At 50.0% G+C, this 21929-nt stretch overlaps 2 protein-coding genes across 2 annotated transcripts in view; both read right to left on the bottom strand.

Annotated features, from left to right (window-relative positions):
• Positions 1-15736, bottom strand: part of LOC103585378 (zymogen granule protein 16 homolog B-like) — a 34424-nt gene extending 18688 nt beyond the window's left edge. The window contains exons 1-2 of the mRNA XM_008566309.1: positions 15588-15736; positions 13847-14012 (exon numbers count right to left, since the gene is read on the bottom strand). Of these exons, the coding sequence (XP_008564531.1) occupies positions 13847-14012; positions 15588-15736 (315 nt within the window). The remainder of the gene's footprint in view (positions 1-13846; positions 14013-15587) is intronic.
• Positions 15737-17961: 2225 nt separating this feature from the next.
• LOC103585377 (serine protease 30-like) lies at positions 17962-21539 on the bottom strand. Its single transcript, XM_008566308.1, is given in 8 exon segments — positions 17962-18475; positions 18687-18847; positions 19377-19648; positions 19740-19905; positions 20415-20517; positions 20833-20980; positions 21237-21394; positions 21459-21539. Coding segments are annotated over 8 exon segments (1566 nt in total). The 3' UTR covers positions 17962-17998.
• Positions 21540-21929: the final 390 nt, after the last annotated feature.

Below are 21929 nucleotides of genomic sequence, written 5' to 3'. Positions count from 1 at the left end.
GTTAACTCAAAATGGATCAAAGACCTAAAATTAAAGAACACTTAGTAAAAAACATGCAGCAAAAGCTTCATGATATTGGATATGACATCAAAGGCACAAGCAACAAAAGAAAAAACAGACAAATTAAACTTCTTGAAAATTTTAAAAATTTGTGCATCAAAAGACATTATTGGGCCGGCCCGTGGCTCACTCGGGAGAGTGTGGTGCTGATAACACCAAGGCCACGGGTTCGGATCCCATATAGGGATGGCCGGTTAGCTCACCGGTAAGTGTGGGCTGACAACACCAAGTCAAGGGTTAAGATCCCCTTACCGGTCATCTTAAAAAAAAAAAAAAAAAAAAAAGACACTATCAGCAGAGTAAAAAGGCAACCCACAGAATGGGAGAGAACATTTGCAAATCATATATCTGATAAGGTATTGATATCTGGAATACATACAGAACTCGTAAAACTCAACAAAAAACCATATAACCCAATTCAAAAATGGACAAAAAAAACCTCGAATAGACATTTCTCCAAAAAAGATATGCAAATGGCCAATAAACACATGAAAAATGCTCCATATCACTAACCATTAGAGAAATGCAATGAGATACCACCTCACACCCATTTGGATTCATCCATGGATGAATGGAAAGCGAAATGTGGTACATACATACAATGAAATACATGTTCTTCAGCCTTAAAAAAAGGGAGGGAGACAGAGCAAGATGGCAGACTACAGGTGACCAGAGCGCATCCTTCTCACAGAAAAGGACCAGAGCAACTAATAGATAAATATTGATGGGAGCATCTGTGGGAGAGCACAGGGATGCAGCAGGAGACTGGTAAGATTGCTGTGGAGCACAAAAGCCCGGAATGCTGCCATAGAAAGGAGAGGAAGGCACATGGTCTCAGACGCCACATCTCCACCCCTGGGATTGGCCTTTCTCTTGAGGCAGAAAGATAGGAAGAGGACCCACACCAATCCCTATCCTCACCTGAGATGCCTGCAGTTCCTACTGCAGGAAGATTCTGCAGCCTTTGCAAGACTAGAGCCAAGACCTTCACATGCAGGTCTATGAGCTAGGTAACCGTCAAAAAGGTCCTTGGAGCCTTGGTTGAAGAAAGAATAGTCTTTATTTAGTACACACATATCTAGGAGCTAGGCAGTACAAAGAGAAACTCAGAAACTCAACTGCTATTGGCAAAGTCCAAAGAAAAACTGAACTGCTGCCAGCAAAGTAAACATGCTCTATTTTTAGACACAAACTCTGCCGGCCAGCCTGCTTCACAAACTCAAGAACACATGAATAGCAGCAATCTAAAAAGATACGTTGGTGCACATGCGCACTAACTCCCCCGGCACACAACTTGTTTACAAGAAATGTGCTGCTCGACCCCCAACCAGACCTGAGCCAAGGGAGCCTGACTAAATTATCCTATTTTCCCCACAACCCCTATCTCTCACCGTATGCAAAAATCAATTCAAAATGGATTAAAGACTTAAATGTAAAACCTTAAAACTATAAAACTTCTAGAAGAAAACACAGGGGAAATGCTTTGGGACATAAGATTGGGCAAAGATTTTATTAATAAGACCTCAAATCCACAGGCAAAAAAGCAAAAATAAACAAGATTGCATCAAACCAAAAAGCTTCTGTGCAGCAAAAGAAACAATCACAAAGCAAAAAGACAATGTGCAGAATGGGAGAAAATATTTACAAACTATTCATCTGACAAAAGATTAATATCCAGAATATACAAGGAACTCAAACTACTCAAGTAAACAAACAAACAAAAACCCCAAATAATCTGATTTTAAAATGGGCAAATGAGTTGAATAGACATTTCTCAAAAGAAGATATACAAATGGCCAACAAGTATATAAAAAAAATGTTCAACATCACTAATCATAAGAGAAGAGAAATGCAAATCAAAACCACAATGAGATCTCACTCCACTTAAAATGGCTATCATCAAAAAGACAGAAAATAACAAATGCTGGCAAGGATGCACAGAAAGCGAACTCTTACAGATTGTCAGTGGGAATGTAAATTAGTACAACAATTATGAAAAACACCAACAAGTTTCCTCAAAAAACTGCAAATAGAACACAACAGTTAGAATGGCTATTATCAAAAAGACAAAAAATACCAAATGCTAGCAAGGATGTGGGGAAAGGGAATTTCTTATATACTGTTGGTGGGAATGTAAATCATTACAGCCATTATGGAAAACTGTATGGAGTTTCCTCAGAAAACTACAAATAGAACTACCATATTATGTAGCAACCCCACTGCTAGGCATTTATGCAATGGAAAAGAAATTTGCATATTGAGGAACTATCTGCACCCCTGTGTTTGTTGCAGCACTATTCACAATAGCCAGGATATGGAATCAACCTAGGTGCCTGTCGACAGATAAATGAATGGAGAAAATGTGGTATATATACTCAATGGAATACCATTCAGCTGTAAAAAAAAAAAAAGTAATGAAATCTTGTTACTTGTAGCAACATGGATGAGCCTTGAAATTATGTTAAGTGATGTTAAATCAGGCACAGAAAGATAACTACTGCATGTTCTCACTCAAATGTAGGAGCTAAAAAACACGTGGATAACAATATTCCCGCCCCCAGTGACTCCCCTCGCAGGGCTCCTTCTCTGGCAGCAGCCACTCAAGTCCCTGCATGAAGTCCAGACTCAGCCTTCACTTGGGGCAGGGACAGAAACGCCCCTTCACTTCAGATCGTTCCCCACCCCCACCCAGCAGGCTCTTCCCTCTGGTTTCTGAGGTCCCAGGATCAGCCAAGGCCACGTGCAGGAGCCAGCTCTGCTCCACCAGGAGTCTCAGCCGGGCCAGGCTTGTCGCAGGACCTGAGCCTGGGACACATGTTCCTACCTCCAAGTGAGGCTGGGGGCGTCCCCCACAGGCAGCCTGGCTCTGGGGCTACAGGGAGGCTTTGGCCAGCTGGGAGTGGGCTGCAATGCTGAGCCCCTCTTGTCTCCCGTGCCTGAGGCTGCAGAGCACAGAGGGGTCTTCCCGATCCCCACACCTGGAGGCAGGGAGACCAGGGATGAGTGACCCTAACCCAACTCTTGTCACACAAGGGCTGGCCAGCCCAGGGCCCGCCTCTGCTAGGAGAAGAAGGCCTCATTGTTCCAGTTTCCTGGAAAGTGGGGGCTGGGTTGTGCCCAGGACGGGGAATAAATGCTCAGTAAATAGCACTCTAGGGGAGCTCTGATCCCAAGGGACAAAGGGCCTGTGTTCAGCACTCTCAGTGTGGGCTCAGAGCCAGCACTTGGGCCAGGGAGGGTGTGGGGTGGACTTCTCCCACCAGGTGTGCTGCTCCGCAGGCCCGTCACATTCAGGTGTGCAGGCATGTATGCATGTGTGCATGCTCCCGTGTGTAGGAGTAGTGGGCAAGTGTGTTGGGGGGTGCACATATGCGCATGCACACGTGTGTTGTCACGTGCACGTGTGTGACTATGTGTCTGTTATCACCATGCACGTGCACTCTGTGAAATGCACCTCGTGTGTGCATTTGACCAAGTCCTGGCATCGCTTCCAGACAGGCTGGCAACTCCCCACCACCCGGGACATGCTTCCTGGAGTCCTGGCCCAGCCAGCCTCTCCTCGTGGGCGCCAAAGCCCACCAGCGTGGAGTAGAAAGAAGACACGTGATCTGGCAGGAAAACATGCAGACGTGCCCTCCGGCTGGGCGGAACCAGAACACAGGTCTGCTTTGTGCGTCTCCAGGCCCTGCCTCCAGGAGCGGTGCCTGCCAAGGGCTTGGGTCTCTTCCACCTCCACCTCCTCCTAGGGCTCAGGAGGGGCTCTGCTACCCTTCCCTGACCCAGCCTCTGCTGAACTGCAGGCCGGAGCATCGCTGGGAGGGGTGGGGAGGGTTGGGAGAGCAGGTGGGGGCTCGCCTCTGCTACATGGGTCCATCAGAGCCTGAGTCCTGACAAGCCTACCCAGGGTGACCAGAGCAGGAGCAGGACAAAGGGCCAGTTGTCTGGACCAAAGCGCTTCTACCTGGCCCCCGCTAAAGGCTGGTTGTTAAAGGGGCCCCATTCACTGTCTGGCCAGCACCATGGACAGGGCACACAAGTTCCAGGGTACGGTACAGGTATCCACCAGTGGTTGGCAGACTTTTCGTGTGAAGGCCACATAGGACAACTCTAGGTTTTGTGGGGTCATAAATCCCTGTCACAGACACTCAATGCCGCCTGTGGCATATGTCACAAAATGTCGTTCTTCCTTTGCATTTTCATCTAACAGCTCTAACATGTAAAAAGCATTCTTAGCTCACGGACTGTGCAAAGACATGCAGTGGTCAGGGTTGGCCTGCAGGCCAGAGTTGCCCTCCCTTGGCAGACTGTGCAGGTACCAGGTGCAGTAAGGGAGGTCCCACCTGTCCCTCAGCCCCTCCCTCACCGTCATGCCCGTGAGACCCACAGCCCCAGTTCCCAGTATGCCAGCACTGGCAGAATCAGTCTGTGCCTGAATACCCGGGGCCAATCTCACAATCCTTGAGAATTTGGGCTCCAAGACCACCACTGCCCCTGCCCCTGCCCCTGCCAAGGCCCATCCATCCGGCTTCTGCTGACCACACACGGTCCGGCTTCTCTGAGTAGGCTGGGCCCCAGGGAAGTCCCTGTTCATTCATTCCCTCCACAGACACTTGCCAAGGCCTTGTCCATACCAGGCTCCCCTGAGCACTGGGGGTACAGAGAAGAGGCCAGGTGTTCAGCTAAGGAGCTGGCTGCCCCGTGGGGGACAGATGCAGAAGCTGATGGTGGCATCTCATTGTGGCATCTGTATGGATGGGGACACATTCAGGTCCTGTGCACAGGCACTGCCTAGAAGTGAGGTGTGGGGTGTGCTTCAGGGAAGTCTTCCTGGAGAAGGGACGTCTGAGCTAAGTCCAAAGGACAGGGAGAACTGGCCTAGTGGAGGCCGGGGGTGGGGGTAACATTCCAGGCCAAGAGATCAATGTGGGCAAAGGCAAGAGCCAGGGCTGGCTGAGGACGACTCTCCTCACAGTGGGCCACTCGTTGCAGCAGCGACAGGAAACGATCACAGGCCCTGGCCCTGGCCCACTCTGTATCCCCTTCCTAAACCTCGAACCCCACATGAGCACTTGCCACGATCAGAGTTCCTGAGTCCTGCAGGGATGAGGCTTCCAAACATCTTTGACCATGATCTGAAGGAAGAAATTCATCCTACTTGTGGCACAGGAAACGCACACAGCTCTCTACCCTGCACCATCTGTACCCACACAGACCCGCAGCCATCACGGGACGTGCCAGGCCCTGTTCCAGGGGCTCCCCCCGAACTCCCTGCTCACAACAATACGATAACAGGACGTACATTGTCCCCCTCTGCAGAATGAGGCACAGAGCATGACATGATGTGTCCTAGGTCACACAGCAGTTAGTGGCAGAGCTGGGGTCAACTTGAGGTGGTCTCACTGCAGAGTCTGGGTCCTGAACCCCAGACTGAGTCAGAAATGTCACAACCAGTCCTCGTATTTCTGCAGGAGACACACGCTGACATTGTTCAATTTCATTTCATTCTTATTTAATTTTAAATGTTGGTTGAGAGCCACTTCTTTTTTTTTTTTTTTTTTTTCTCCTTTTTGTCTTTTTTTTTTTTTCGTGTCCGGCAATGGATCGCAACCCTCAGTGTCGCGCCCGTACCGGACCGGGACCGGCAGCGGGATCACAACCCTCGGTGTTGCTCCCACACCTTGCTCAGCCAGTGAGCGGGAACCGGTCCGTATGTGGGATCCGAACCCTTGGCGGGAGCGCCACCGCACCCCCAAGCGGTGCACTGTAGCAGTGCGCCACTGGGCCGGCCCGAGAGCCACTTCTTAACCTGGGGTCTGTGGACAAAATTTCTGGGAATCCATGAAATGACTTGAGAAAAAAATATATAACTTTATTTCTATTTTCCTTTCCTGGAAATTTCCTATTTCCTCTGGGTATGAAAGTGCCCCTGGTGGAGCACTCTGATGTCCTGTGTTGAATTCTTTTTTTTTTTTTTCCTTTTTTGTCTTTTTTCGTGACCGGTAACGGGATCGCAACCCTCAGTGTCGTGCCCACACTGCGCTCAGCCAGTGAGCGGACCGGTCTCTATATGGGATCCAAACCCTTGGCGGGAGCACCACCGAGCTCCCAAGTGCCGCACTCTACTGAGTGCGCCACCGGGCCGGCCCTTTTTTTTTTTTTTTTTAAGGAGGACCGGTAAGGGGATGTTAACCCCTGACCTGGTGTTGTCAGCACCACGCTCAGCCAGTGAGCTACCCGGCCATCCCTATATGGGATCTGAACCCGTGGCCTTGGTGTTATCAGCACTGCACTCTCCCGAGTGAGCCACGGGCCAGCCCCTATGTTGAATTCGTAATAAGTTTTAATCAAGGATCCCCTGCATTTTTATTTTACAGTGGCCCCTGTATAAGTCCATTTTTGTTGCTTATAACAAAATACTTGAAACTGGGTGATTTATAAAGAAAATGAAATTTATTGCTTACAGTTTCTGAGGCTGGGAAGTCCAAAGTCCATCTGGTGGTGGTGACAGTGACCCAGTTGTCACTGGGTGGAATCAGAGAGAGCAAGACATACTCTCCTCTTCTTTTAAAGCCCTGAGAACCAGGCCCCTGATCACCATTTTTAATCCATTCACTACTGCATGGTCCTACAGTCCAATCACCTGTTCGAGGTTCCACCTTTCAATTACCATAACAGGATTTCCCACCCTCTTAACAGTCACAGTGGGGGCCAAGTTTCTAATACATAAAACTTGGGGGACACAATTCAAGCCCCAGTGAGTTTGTGGGGAACATAATTCAAGCCACTACAGCCCCCAAAGTCTGCAGCTGGTCCTGGAAGAGACCCTCTCATCCTGTTCCCTGATTCAGTGTCCAGATGGGTGAACTCATGCCTCTTCTGCCACTCCAGCCTCTCCTCTCAAGGCCACGCTGGGACCCTCCAGCCCCCAGCCCCTCCCTTTCCTGTGTGCTTTGAGCCCCTCAGCCACGCCCACCTCACATGGGGTCTGGGAGCCAGACTCCAGCCTGGGCAGTCCCACTCCTGAGCCACACCCCTTGCCCCTGCACCAAACCCCTGGGCTCCTGGTTCCTTCCCCAGCCAACATGCTCTGCACAGCCCAATCGAAGCCTGCCCTGTAGTGCCATCAGCCCATCCAGGGGTCCACATAGGAGGACAGGACACTACTCATTCATCTCCACAGCCCACCGGGCAGTCCTGAGCCCTGGAAGGGTTGGCTGGTGGTGGGCAGCCTTGCCCTCCCACCCCAAAGGCTGGGAGAGATTCCCCATGGGATGCTAGGGAGCAAGGCAGGGGGCCTCTGTAGCCAACCTGGTGAGCCCCCAGCACTCCACAAGTGGGGCCGGGAAAAGGGCACCGGGAAGAGCCAGCAAAGGGCTAGTGATTCAGGCTCAGTCAAGCCTGAGGTGGGCAACCTCCTTTGTAGGTTTTGCTGCCATTTCTGACTCTTTCCTTCCACCTCCCCAAGCGACTTCCTGGGAGGAGGGAGGGCTGGGGGTCCAGCACTCTCACTGGGGCCTTATATCATTACCAGGTGCCAGTCCCAAGGCCAGGAACTGTAGTCACCTCCTTTGAGCCACAGCAAACTTAAGAGTGGGCAGTGTTTACTCCACTTAACAGATGAGGAAACTGAGGCCCACAGGGGGAGCCAATGGTGGGACAGTGTCCCCCACAAACACACACGGAGGCCAGGACAAGAGGAACGCCTCCTCCCCCAGCCTGGCAGTGACTAGGTAAGAAAACTTGTCGCTTTGCTATATAAATGGTCCGGCTCTGCCATGCCAGGCAGGGAGGGGGCAGGTTGGGACCCTGAGCCCTGGAGACTCTCCATAGAGGACAGGGGGATCTGAACATGGTTTTATTAAGGGAGACACAGGTTTTCCTAAGAGTGGGATCAACCCTCTTGACTTAGAGCAGCTGTCCTCAACGGGTTGAGCAGGCTCCTCAGGGGACCCTTGGCCAGGTCTGTGGACATTTTTGGCTGTCACAGTGGGGGGTGTTACTGGCCTCTAGTGGGCAGAGAGAGATGTGGGTCGGAGATGCTGCTAAATGTCCTGTAGGACACAGGATAGTTGTGTACTGCCCTCCAACAAAGAACTATCTCCAAAAAAGAATTATCTGACCTCAAACTTCAATAGGCCAAGACTGGGAATCCCTGGCCAAGGGGACAGGTGGGGCAAGCAGGTGGGCACGAAACCTGGGACAGGACAGGTCTCAGCAGAAAGTCGGTGCCTCTAAGTAGCATGGAGAGGTTGCTGTGGACTGCGGGGCTCACCTCGTCTTGACGGCGACCTCTCTCCCTCCCACACGATCCGGTGAGGACGCCGGAGCAGGGCCTGTCTCCCCAGAGCTCTGAACCTTAGAGCTGGGGCCCATGTCACCACCCTCCTGGGCATAGGTTATTTTATCTGAGTTCCCTCCCTCTCTCATCCTGGTCCCCAGTCACTCTGGGGTAACCCAGCCACCATAATTCATACGTTGTAAGAAGTTAGCAAATATTCTTGAATTGTGGTAAAATGCACATAAAATAAAATTTACCTTTTAAGCCACTTATTTTATTTATTCAAAATATTTTAACACTTACTTCTACATATTTGGGGGGTACAGTGGTTGTTTTGGTACATGCATACACCGCACAATGATTCATCCAGGGTAGACAGCACCGTTTTGTACCCATTAGCCCACCCCTTCTCCTCCCCGCCCCCCTCCCCTGCCAGCCTCTGGTGACCATTATTCTACTCTCTACTTCTATGAGAACTACTTTCTTTTTTTTACATTCCACATATAAGTGAGATCATGTGGCATTTGTCTTTCTGTGCCTGACTGACTTTACTTAACATTGATGGTTTGCAGTTCCATCCATGTTGCTGCAAATGATAGTGATACCAGAGGAGACGGTCTGGGAGGCCCGATGGCCAATCTCAACCCCCCCATCCTCTACCAAGGTCTTGGCTCTGCCACAGGAAAAAGCTCAACAGCAGAGTCATAATAGACTCTTTACTAATTTACTCCTTACCTGGCTGGCTCAAGGGAGTGAGCAGCAGCTGCAGCAAGTTTAATGAAAAAGTTAGGAATACACGTGCACAAAGTGCAGGCTGGCTCCAGAGCGAACAGCAGCTTGCTAAAGGCAAGTTTAACACAGGAAATAAAGTACACACACCTCACAGGCGAAGTGCAGGCTGGCTCCAGAGAGAGTGAGCAACAGCCCTGCCTTCTTCTTGAATTCTGCTCTTATAGCCTGGCTATCTATACATATTCATGCTATCTAATGAATATTCAACTAAGGGGGTGGTCCCCAGTTATGTAACATCGTTTTGCACATGCTCAGTTGGTCACTTTGGAGCATGCTCATTGGTCAAGTTCCATCACATGCACCAAATATATTTAGTATTCTAGGTGCTCTCTAGGGCTTCCAGTGGGAGGTCATTCAAGGGATAAACTCCTTTTTACTGAGCATGCTCAGCCACTGAGATTATACAAGTCTGCCTCCTGTGGTCTCAATCTCCCTGCACTTGTGCCAAAAATAGGTGCTACAAGCAACATTAGCTCAGGTTTCAGAGGGGATTGAGTCCTAGGGGAGGGGCTTGAGACCCAGGGAAGTGGCCCAAAACCTGAACCCAGCGGGACTGAGCACCTCTTGTCTCAATAGGCTATCATTTCTTTTTATACATACCACCGTTTTTTATCTGTTCATCTGTTGATGGGCATTTAAGTTGATTCCTCTCTTGGCTATTGTGAATAGTGCTGTAATGAACATGGGAGTGCAGGTGTCTTTTTGATATATTGGTTTCACTTCCTTTAGGTATATAACCAGTAGTGGGATGGCTGGGTGGTAAGGTAGATCTATTTCTGATTCTCCGGGGAAACTCCATACTGTTTTCCATCACGACTGTACCAATTTACATTCCCACCAGCAATGTATAAGAGTTCCTTTTTCTCTGCATCCTCTCCAGCATTTGTTATTTTCTGTCTTGTTGATAATACCTGTTCTAACTGGGGTGAAATGATATCTCATTGTGGTTTTAATTTGCATTTCCTTGATAATTAGTGATGTTGAGCATTTTTTCATGTGCCTGGTGGCCATTTGTTTGTCTTCTTTTGAGAAATGTCTATTCAGGTCCTTTGCCCATTTTTAAATTGGGTTATTTGGTTTTTTGCTCTTGAGTTCTTTGAGTTCTTTATGTATTCTGGATATTAGCCCCTTGTCTCATGTGTCATTCGCAAACACTTTTATATGTTGTGAGAAGTTAGCAAATATTCTTATATTGTGGTAAAATACACATAACATAAAATTTAACATTTAAACCATTTTAAAGTGTACAATTCGGTGACAAAAATGAATTACATTGACAATATTGTTCAGGCGTTACCACCACCTGGTTCTAGAATTTTTTTATCACACCAAACCAAAACCCTGTACCCATTAAACAATCATTCCAAATATTTTATGTCACATTTTATTTAATCTTAAAATTTTTTCACATAGTTTTCAATTTTATTTATCACCTATCCATACTTTCCTTTATGGTTTTGTCTAGTTCTCTGAGGTTGGAGTATCCTACCTTCTACAGAGTTTTGATATTCAACTGTATTCTCTCCTAGTTTTCCTCTTTTGAGTTTTAATCAACTCTATTGAAGTATAATTTACATACAATAAAATATGTCTATGTTAACAGTATAGTTTGATGAGTTTTGACAAATGTACACACCCACGTAACCACCACCTGCATAAAAATATAGAAAGTTTCAATCACCCCACAAAGCTCCCCCTTGGCGTTTGATCCCCTCTCCACACTTTGTTCCAGAAAACCACTGACCTGCTTTTTGTCACTGTCAACCAATTTTGCCTTTTGTAAAGTTTCATATAAATGAAATCATGTGTTTTGTACTCTTTTGTGGCTGACTTTTTGATTCAGCAATTACGTTTTTGAGATTCACTTATGTTACTTGTGATTCAGCGGTCTGTTTCTTTTTATGGCTGAGTAGTATTTAATTTTATTTATATCTCATTTTATTTATCCACTCACCAGGTGAACATTTGGGCTGTTTTGCGCCATTATAAATAGAGCTTCTATGAAAATCTGTGCAAGAGTCTTTGTGGAGACATAAGTTTTCATTCCTGATAAATATCGAGGAGTGGAATTAATGACTCACATGGTAAGTGTATATTTAAGGTTAGAAGAAACTGCCAAACACCTTTCCAAACTGGTTGTACCATTTCACACTCCCACCAGCAATATGTGAGTATTTCGTTTGCTCCACATCCTTGCCAACACTTGGTATTGTTAATCTTTTTAATTCGGGCCATTCTAATAACTAACTGATGTAGAGCATCTTTTCATCCCCATAAATCCTCTACACATCGTCTGCGGAGGGAGGCCCAGAGAAGGAGAAGATACGTACCTTCCTTTGTGAAGTACTGTTGGAGTGAGCAGGACTGAAGCCATGTCGGGACCTAAAACCTCATGAGCTGTAGGCAGATTTTAAAGGACACAGTTTTTTTCTTGGCGTGCATTTCTCTGAGTACCCTCTTTTCCATGGTTATTTGATATTTTGAACCTTGGTTATGGGGCAAGATGACATGATTTACATGAATGTAAAGTTGTTTTCCAGCCAGCCTGGAGCTTTAGACTTGCATGTACTACCCAGACCCTGAGATAACAGGTTTTGTGATGAAAGTTATAAACCCAGCCAAAAACAGAATGATCTTTGATTATGCAATTTTTAGATAATGAGGCTAATTCAGTATGCTTCACATTTCCCTCATTCCATTCCCTCAATCCCCTCTTTAAAAAGCCTTCAGTAGGGCCGGCCCGGTGGCGCACTGCTACAGTGCGCCGCTTGGGAGTGCGGTGGCACTCCTGCCGAGGGTTCGGATCCCACATACAGACCGGTTCCTGCTCACTGGCTGAGCGAGGTGTGGGAGCAACACCGAGGGTTGCGGTCCTGTTGCCAGTCCCGGTCCAGTATGGGCGTGACACTGAGGGTTGCGATCCGTTGCCGGACACAAAAAAAGACAAAAAGGAAAAAATAAAAATAAAAAGCCTTCAGTAAATCTGAGTCTTGGAGATGGCTTTTGCCTGGCCGTTCTCCTCCAGGTTTAGATGGGTTAGCCCAACGTCTCTCCTCAGGTTTACCAGTATTCCTGAATAAAAGCTGACTTCCATTCTCACCAACATTTGACTTTTGAGGGTTTTTTTTGTTTGTTTTTTTTTTTGAAAGGAGGTAGACAGTGGGACCTGTGCATGGTAACAGTATCTCCCCAAATCTTTTCGTCCAGCTTTTTGATTTTTTATGTTAAATGCATTCTTTATTCTGGCTGCTATTATCTTGCTGTATTGGCAAATAGAGGTCTAATGACCACATACAACATAACAAGAGAGTAATCCTTCTCACTTCCAGGTGCCACCTACTTCTGCCTGGGCTCACCCATCAGCCTCACAGAGATGACAGAGAAATGCAGACTGCTGGGATTAGAGGCAGGGTCATCTCTATTTCTGCAGAAAATGGATTTTCCCTGAAGGTCTTCCTTTTCTGACTTGAAGATAGAAAGGTCCCTATCACCTTGAACTTATCGGCATAAAACTCCTTCAATCAACAGGCTAAAAATATTGCAAAAGTTGGCAAAATAGGGAAAAAAGCTTTGGCAGGGGAGGGGAGAGGTAATAGAAATTGAAATAAAAACTTCTATAAAATGTCATTTTTAAATATTACAATTTTTCCAATTACAAAACTCATGTAATTTTTAGGAAAGACAGCTAAATTAAAAGAAGTCCCATTATCCAGAGACACTCACTGTTGACATGTTGGCATATCTATTTCCATTGTTTAAAAATACCTTTTAGAGACATAAAATGGTTAAAGGCTGATAAATAAGACATCCAGCCATTGAAGTTGGCTTTAGGGAAGAAAATTTCTCTGAAAACAAGAGGAGGAGTCCAGAAAGAAAAGTTGTACAGGGCAACTGGAAAGACACAAAAAGAGACCAGGGAAACCAGACCTCATTGTTTCCGGAGGACCACGTTTGAAGTTGAGGATTGAGGGGCCTGGGGCTGGGGGGAAGGAAGGGAGGTTTAGACAATAATGAGAAATTTTGTGATGAAAGGAACTAGGTCCCAAATGCTGTTCGTGGAAACTGGTTTCTCCTGAAATGTTTTGGATGTGCGTTCTACTCTTACTAGTGTGCTAGTCAGTCAGCTGTGCTTCGGATCTTTTTCCTGGAATGAGGAGATGCATGGATGGTTGAACGGATGGGCAGATGGATAGACGGACAGATGGATGGATGAATGGATGGATGGATGGACAGGTGTGTGGGTGGATAGATGGACTGGTGGGTGGGTGGATGGACAGATGGATGGAAGGATGGATAGGTGGGTGGATAGATGGATGAATGGGTGGAAGAATGTAATGAAAACCACACTAGCATTCATCATGCACTAATTTTGGACCAAGCACGATGCTGGGTGCCTGCACAATTGTTACCCCATTTACTCATCACAAACACCCTTGGGTGGGTATTAATCTCCCACTCTTACAGATATGGAAGCCCAGGCTGAGAGAGTTGAAGTAACTTACCTGGTGAGTTGTGGGATTTAAACCCATATCCCATGGTCCTTCTGCCACTCCCTGCTCAAGTGTCAGCCCAGCCCCACCATTGTGGGGAGAATGTCCTTTCCCGAGTGTCCCCGCACCCCGTGTCCAACCACTTCAGCACCTCTTCCCAGTGTACAGTTTTCCTGCTCTGGAAACTCAGGGCCCAGGCACATGCAGGGCCACTGGCAGGGCCCACCATGTCCCTGAGATCCCTCTCCTTGACTCCCTGCAAGCCCAGAGGGAAGATCCACGCAGACCTGGGCTCCAGGCCGAAGAGGGCCTGCTCGTCCTCCGCTCGCTCCTGCCTCTGCTCCTGCTTCTCATCCTTAGCCAGATACTCCCCAATCCTGGGGCAACTTCGCCTTTGGACAGAAGCCAGCCTGTCAGCCTTCCGGAACATTTGAGTAAATTGTAAGCACTTCCTAACTCATGCGCTGGCTCGACCCTGGAGGGGCACTTATGTTGGTCATAAGTTGTTTCCTCTCCCACAGTGTGGAACTGTGCAGCTCCCACCCCAACCTCTTTCTGAACAGTGTCACCAGTCCCAGGGCCTGCTGGAGGCCCACCAGGGCATGTGGACAGGCAGCCAGCTGGCACACCCTTGAGTGACAGTGCTGGCCACTGGGGAGTCAGGATGGCCATGCAGCTGGTGCTGAGGACAGTCCCTGCAGGTGATGCAGGACCAGCCCCACCTACCCCACCCTCAACTACCACCTACCACCCCACTGTCCCACCTGGGACCCCCAATTACACCCCCCACCCCCGGCACCATGAGAATGCACTTTAGCGACAAGTTGGGGGCAGGGAAATGCCGGTCACTAAATCCTCTACAGACGCCAGCTGTGCAGGCCCAGAGAAAGAGGAGACAACCGGGGCTGTGTCTGTCCTGCAGTCAAGGCTGTGCTGGGAAAACCTTTCTGTGCCTTTTGCTGCTGGTCAGACTCCTTCCTTCTAACGGGCTGTTGGCAGAACTGGGAGGCCTGGGTGATCAGGAGGGGCTCTGGAGGCCTCCCCCGGGGTGGGGGCTGAGTAGCATTTGTCCTGCTGGGAAATTGCGGGGGGTGGTGAGGAGCACAGAGAGACACAGAGACATACACACACACACACACTCACACACACACAGACACACATACACATAGACACACACAGACATACACACAGAGAGACACACACAGAAACACACACAGAAATACACATACAGACACACAGACACAGACACACACACACAGACACACACATACACATACACACAGCCTGGATGGGGTGGGTCCTAGAGCAGGGCTGTATGGCACAGAAGCCTTGGTCTGCTGGTCAGAGGAGATGGGGGGCTGATGTCTAAGGAGGGAGAGGATTCTGTTTCTGAAACTCCCTAGATGGTTTGGGCTTATGCAAGGGAGGTTTGCTAACTACAAAATGTTAAGCAGAAATGCAGAGGAATTGAGGAGTTTTGTTTTTGTTTTAATTCATTGCCTGCCCCTCCAAACTGGTTTCTGGAAGTGGGTTATTAGGAGGGTAAAGAGCTGGAGAAGTCATCAGCAAAATAACACATGGAAGTTATTAGCAAGAGAAAGTCATTAGACAAGACAACGAATCTGACAGGCCAGAAAACTCCACCTGCCCGGGATGCGAGTTCCTGAAGAATCCAGTGGGGCCTTCCAGGACACCGCCCTTCCTGGGGAGAAGGCAGAGGGTTAGGGAGGCGGGCAGGGTCGTGGGGAGGAGGAGGGGAACGGTAGGGGGAGGAGGGCTCGTGGCTCTCCTGAGGAGGACTCGGGAAAGGGGAATCTGTGCAAAAGGAACCAACAGCTGCAGAGCATCCCTACCTCCTCAGGCTGCGGAATGATCTAAATTTCCTCCCAGGCATCACTAAGAGGCCATACAAGTTGCCTACCCCCTGGAAGAGCAGAGGTTTCAGGGTTGACACATCTCCTGCCCACCTGCCCTCCTCTTCCTCTGCCAGCGGGAGAGCCAGCACCGTGGTTCCTGGCTTTGGACCAGGACCTCCTGGAGGAGTGCTCCAGTTGGCCACCTCCAGGCAGGGGTGGACAGGAGATGAAGGGTCAGCCCGAGAGGCACGGGTCCTCATCCAGGATTGTGCCCCACCCAAGCAGTGAATCCTCCCCCACAGTCCTTATGGGCTAACTGGAGTAAAAGCCCCGCCTGCTTGTCTTGCAAAGGCAGTGGGAATTCACTGAACTTTGTGTGACCAAAAGGATGCTAATTCCCAAGTGTGTCCCTCCCTGGAAGTGCCAAACTGGCTCTGCAAGCCACCGCTTTATCCATGCTTGAAGACACATCCAGAGGACCCTGGCCACCGAGGCCCTGTCAACTGCCTGGGGACATCCTACAGGGCCCCTGTTAACTGCCCCTGCAGACACAAGCAGGGAGGGGGAGAGGTGGCGGACACTCCGTTGGCCAGAGCTGGGAGGACAAGGCCCATCACTGGCCAGTTGGTGGCCATGGCAGCCACACTAGGATGCCTGAGATTGGAAGTCCTGTAAGCTTCAAGAGGTGCAGGGCTCTTGGGTTGGCTGTGGCTCTTGGGAAGCCAAAATATTCCTCTGTACGACACTGAGGACTGCTGAGCTAAGGAGATTAGAATACAGGGCCTGTCTGCCCTTTCCTCTGTCGCTTCTTATGCTGGCCTGATGGCAGGACAGTGATTCACAAAGGCAAACAAACTTTCTCCCTCCCCCTTTCCCACCTAGAGACAGAGACATAAGTTGTATTTCCTGGAGACGGCTCTGGGCTCTTATCAGCTCAGAGCCTGGTGACAGCAGGGCTAGGAGAGTCTAGGAATGGATTTACTTTTCTAAACTTACACGTTTACCCTCCTTCAGTCCCCTGCCCTTTGGAAGCCTGAAACTCATCTTCTTGTCCCATCACTTCTATGATCTATGGCTCTTTGTTAAGATACTATTTCAGGGGCCAGCCCGTGGCTCACTTGGGAGAGTGTGGTGCTGATAACACCAAGTCAAGGGTTAAGATCCCCTTACCAGTCATCTTTAAAAAAAAAAAAAAATACTACTTGAGCAAAGTCCCTAAGCCACTGCAGGGAGAGATCCTTTTGAACTGAGGCCTTTCTCACATGAGTTAAAAATAAAAATTTTTGTTTTTCTCTCGTTAATCTGACTTTTATTTTCAGGAGAGTGTTGCTTTGCCTCCCACAGATTTGTTACCCTCCTTTCCCCTGGGTGACGGAGCCGCAAAAGATTACTCAAAGCCCATCTCTTCTGAGCAGTGAGAAGCCCTGAAAGGGGTTAATCTCCTGGAACCCTCAAGAGCAAGGTATTCCTTCCATTTGGGAAATTAAACCCAAATTGGGGCTCTCTTCCCGCATTTATTCTCCAGACCAGGAAGTTTCAGGAAGAGAACATGGGTGAACATGGGTGGGGTTTTTGCTAAGTATAGTTTAAGAAGTTTAACAATAGAAGCTGGTAACATTCAGCAAGAAAAGCAAGGTGACATTCCATAATGCAATTTGTAAGAAGTTAAGTCAATCCACCAACAAAAGCTTGATTTTAGCAAACATTCTCTTCTCTCTCTTTTTTTTTTTTAAAGATGACCGGTAAGGGGATCTTAACCCTTGGCTTGATGTTGTCAGCACCACGCTCAGCCAGTGAGCTAACTGGCCATCCCTATACAGGATCTGAACCCATGGCCTTGGTGTTATCAGCACCACACTCTCCTGAGTGAGCCACAGGCCAGCCCTGCAAACATTCTCTTCTTACAGCAATTTCCCTGTATCTTTACATATCAATCAGTAACCTGTCTGTCTTTGAACCAGCAACCTTGCTATGTTACAATTCCTTATCTTATGACAGAGACTATAGCCTGGGGAAAATTTCCTGTCCTTTTCAAGGTTAACATTTGAAACTGCAAGGCTTTGGAAAACCAGGCCCTGTGAAATACATTTGCTTTATATATACTCCACAGGAGAGTGTCTCATCTAAGAACTAATGAGGGTTGAGAAAATTAATAAACTATATTTGCTCCCCTTCAGCTGAGTCATGATTACTATATACCTCATTATCCAACTTTGGGGACACTTTTGAGAATGACAGGGAGCTCTATGAATAACCACACAGGAGAGGCATCTCCACAACTGTCCTGAGCAAGCCAGGAGGGTGACCCTGACTGTGAAGACATACAGGAGAAACACAAGTCAAACTGTCCAGGGCAGGGTTTCTTGAACTTTCTGCAGAGAAGAACTATTTTTTTCCAATCTACCACAGTCAGATACTTTTGTAAAATACAATAAAAATGAATTACTAAAAAAAAAAAAAAATGAGAGAGAAAAGCAAAGACATGTAAAAGACTACATCTTTTATTATTAGATTCAACAACCCTACCACAAGGGGGATCCTGGACTCCATCGATCACACTTCACAGAGCCCCAGGCAAGGGTAAAGGTCAACAGCCCAAACAGCAGCACTGGGTGGAACCCACAGGTGCCTGAGGGAGACCCAGAGATGCCTGAGGGGGACCAAGAGGCCCCTGAGGGGGACCTGACACCTGAGGGGGACCTGGCAGTGCCAGAAAGGGACTCAGAGGCACCTGAGGGAGACCCAGAGGCCCCTGGGGGTGATTCAGCACCTGAGGGGGACCCGGCAGCACCAGAGGGGGACTCAGAGGCATCTGAAGGGGACCCAGAGGTATCTGAGGAGGCTTCAGTCAGGGTTCTCCAAATCCAGTCTGTGTAGGTTGGCACACGGGTGTAGACACCAGGCCAGTGTGCCTGAGCACAGCCCAATCCCCAGCTCACAACCCCGACCTGAATCCACGTATTGTTGCTGCTGCAGACCAGCGGTCCCCCAGAGTCACCCTGGGGTAGGTGAGGGAGGGCCCCATGGGGCCGATATTGAGGAGACTCCTGGGTCCCATGCACCTTGGAGATCCTCTGCTGAGGCCACAGGGGCTGAGCAAGGACTCTGGTTCCCCTGGAGACCCTGGGGTGTAGGATGTGGGGACAGAGCCCAGGACAGGATGAGCCTGGAGTCCACAAATCAGAAGGGGTGGCTGGAAGCTGCTGTCACCTGGCAGGAGTCTTTCTTGCCCTCGACAAAGCTGGTGCAGAGCATGTCATCCTGGATGAGGCGATATCCAGCCAGGCTGGGTGTTCCCACATGGAACATCTCCTCGCGTTCCTGCGAGTCCAACAGGGGCACGGCCACCTCCTGAAGGACATTCGCCAGGGCTGGAGCAGATGGAGGGCCTGACCTGAGTCCACCTCCAGCCTCCTCCCTGCCAGCTCAGCCCCCTCCCTGTCACCTGTGAGGACTATCGCCTGGGTCTTGCCCCTCCTCAGTCCTCCCTGCCCCTCCTGCCACCCAAAGCCAGGAGGCAATGGGGTCAGGGAACAGGGTTAAAGTCCATGTCCTCCACCTGTGAGCTGTGCAATCTGGGTAAATCTCATGACCTCTTAGCCTTGGCTTATTCATCCCAACGATGGGCAGAATCTTGGACACTGGCACAAAATCTCCAAAATCCAACATGAGAGGTCACTTTGGCTGAGGGGAGTCCTACAGTTTGGATGGCACAGTCCCTGGCCCTGAGATCTCCCAGCTTCAGGGAGAGAAGATGAACATTCAGCCCTTGGTAGAGAACTGTCTCAGGCAGGGCACACACAGGCTGGGATCCCAGGGCCAAGGGCCTCGGCATATCCCCAAGGGGTTGGTCCTCCTTGGGCAAGAGTAGTGGTTGGGTGAGGACACATCCCCCCTTACCTCTCTCCTGGGTGGCCCCCCAGCCCGTTACCCAGCACATAGTCCCAGTGACAAGGGGGGCACCCGGTTCTGGGAGGCAGATGGGGGTGAACTGGGAGGGCCTCAAGGTGACGCCCAGCTTCACCAGGGCGATATCTCTGCTGGATGCCTGGTGCCGCTGGTATGAAGGGTGGACAAGGAGCTTCCTCACAGCCACAAAGACCAACTTGTCTTCCAAAACAGAGAGTGTCAGCCCTCTGACTCTAATATGTTAGAGCCTGGGATTCAAAGACCTAGGAGGTGAACAGAGACCCAGCCTGCTGAGGGTGGCTGCTGAGCGGGAGGCAAGGAACACGTGGCTGCCGCCACGCGGGCCTCACTCACCTGAGGAAGCAGTGGGCAGCCGTGAGCACCCACTGTGGGTGGATGATGGAGTCCCCACATATGTGGCCTTTTGAGATCAGCCATAGTCCAACCTACCATGGCCAACGTCCTTTTGGGGCAGCTTGGCCTCCCACAATCTTCTCGACATCCTTGGAGTGGCTGCACACTGCAGAGGGACCAGCAAGTGAGGGACTTTAGCTTTCTTCCCACTCAGAAAGCCACTCCCTCCCTGGTTTCAGTCATTGGATCTGTCCTCTCAGCCTATACCCTGACACTTCCTTATATCGCCCCACCCTTGACTCTTTGCTGGGATGTCCAGGGCTTGTCCTTACCTGAAGGCAGCTCATCCCATGGGCCCCTGGGAAACAAAAGGTAAGAGTGAGTGGGGTCTCCACTCCAGCCATAAAATCACCACCCCGGTCAGACTTGGCTTGGTGATGCCATCCCGACTGGAGGAGCTTCCCGCTCTCCTTGATTCCTCCTCCTCCTGCCTCCCTTGGAGGAACGATGGACACATACGGCTGGGTCTCTTACCCCCAGCCTTCTCTCAGCCATGCAGGAAGATACACTAAGGATATGAGAGAAGCAGGAGAGACCCAGGCTCCCACAAGAGAGCAGAACAGCACATGGGCCAGCAGTGGAGGGAAGGAGGGAGGACCAAGGAACATCCGTCACTTAGCAGCAGCTGCAGCAGCAGAAGCAGGATGGAGCCTGCCCACGGTCCATGGCTTCTCTTCTCAGCAGACACCACTCTGGAGTCAGAGTCCTGGGATGGCACCTGAGGGAGGGGCTGGCAGGTCACTAACCAGTGGCAATCACGCTGGAGCCCTCTGTGACCGGCAGAGCTAGCCCTGCTCCTCAGATGCAGCCCACTTGGGCTCCTGTCCTGCATGTTCCAGGGAGATGGTTTAGAAGAGGCTGGGAACGCCACAGCCCATCCCAGGCCAGTCCACCCACGGGACTGAGACATGGAAGCCTCATTCATCCTGCAGGCAGGCAAGAGTCCCCCATTGCTTCACCCACTTTGCCGGGGAGACCCGGGCTCTCCTCTCACTTCTAAGGGAGACCCAACCCTCATCTCCCCGTTTCACACCAGCAGATCTGATGTCTCCATATAAACCTGCAGGGACCGACGACCGGGCCCACCTCCTGACTCCATGAGGAGAGTGCAGCTCATGGAGCCACCCCCGTCCCCCGCCAGCCGCAGTAGAGGGGCGGGCCCACGGGAGCCCCGCTCGTTCCTGTGGGAACACACGCAGCCAGGGCTCAGCCTCCAGACCAGGAAGGGTCAACTCAGAACACCCAATGACGTCCAGGTATTATTTCCTGCTGCTGCTCCCGCCGCTCAGACCTTCGGCCCCATTCCAGGGACAGGAGCAGGGCCCGGACTCTGACGTCGGACTGACCCGATGAGCCCACAGTCGTTGAAGACACTTCCCACAGCCGTCGCTTCCCAGCTCCAAACCCCCCCGTCTACCCTCGGCCGAGGATGCTCACGTTGCCACGCTGCAGCCCTCATTCCAGCTCCCCCCGACAGCTCTGCCAACACGGGGGCCGAACCGAGGCCTCAAGGCTGCTCCTTCCTGTCCCTCCAGCAGTTTTCCGGTGGGCTTCCGGTGGGCTTCCAGCGGGTTTCTGGCGGGCTTCCGGTGGGCCTGCCGGGGGAGTTCCGGTCAGTGTGTGGTTCCTGTGAGTGTGGCCTTGGCCACGTGTCTTCACCTTAGCAGCCACGTGCCCATCCCACAGCAGCAGCTGAATCCAGTCGGCAGTTTTTCCCAGCACTTGCAGAACAAACTTCATACTTCCCCATCTCAGACACCAGGACACGCAGCCAGCATCCCCTCTCCGGAAGTCCTGGGTCCCAGGCCAATGTGCACCCACCTCCAAGCTACCAGCACCAGCTGAGCAGCCCTTCTCCTAGAGCTCTGAGTTACCAGTTCTAAGCTCCTCCTTTTGTTCCCTTAGCCCTAGGGGTGACAGCTCCTTCTGTAGTTGGTAATTCCCTGATCATTTAAAACCCTCATTTTACCCTTTCGGGTACCTGGTTAACAACTTTAGACCTAGTTGACAATTCTTTGTGTGAAATTCTCATTGTTCAAATAATCGTGGTTTCCGTGATCTGAGTGGACCCTGCTAGACACACCCGTGTTTGAATCCCAACACCGTGTCCTTCTAGCTGATCCCTTTTGT

The sequence above is a fragment of the Galeopterus variegatus genome, unplaced genomic scaffold (assembly GCF_000696425.1).
Source record: "Galeopterus variegatus unplaced genomic scaffold, G_variegatus-3.0.2 Scaffold233, whole genome shotgun sequence".
In the NCBI taxonomy this organism is placed as follows: Eukaryota; Metazoa; Chordata; class Mammalia; order Dermoptera; family Cynocephalidae; genus Galeopterus; species Galeopterus variegatus.
This window is presented reverse-complemented; position numbering and strand designations above follow the sequence as displayed.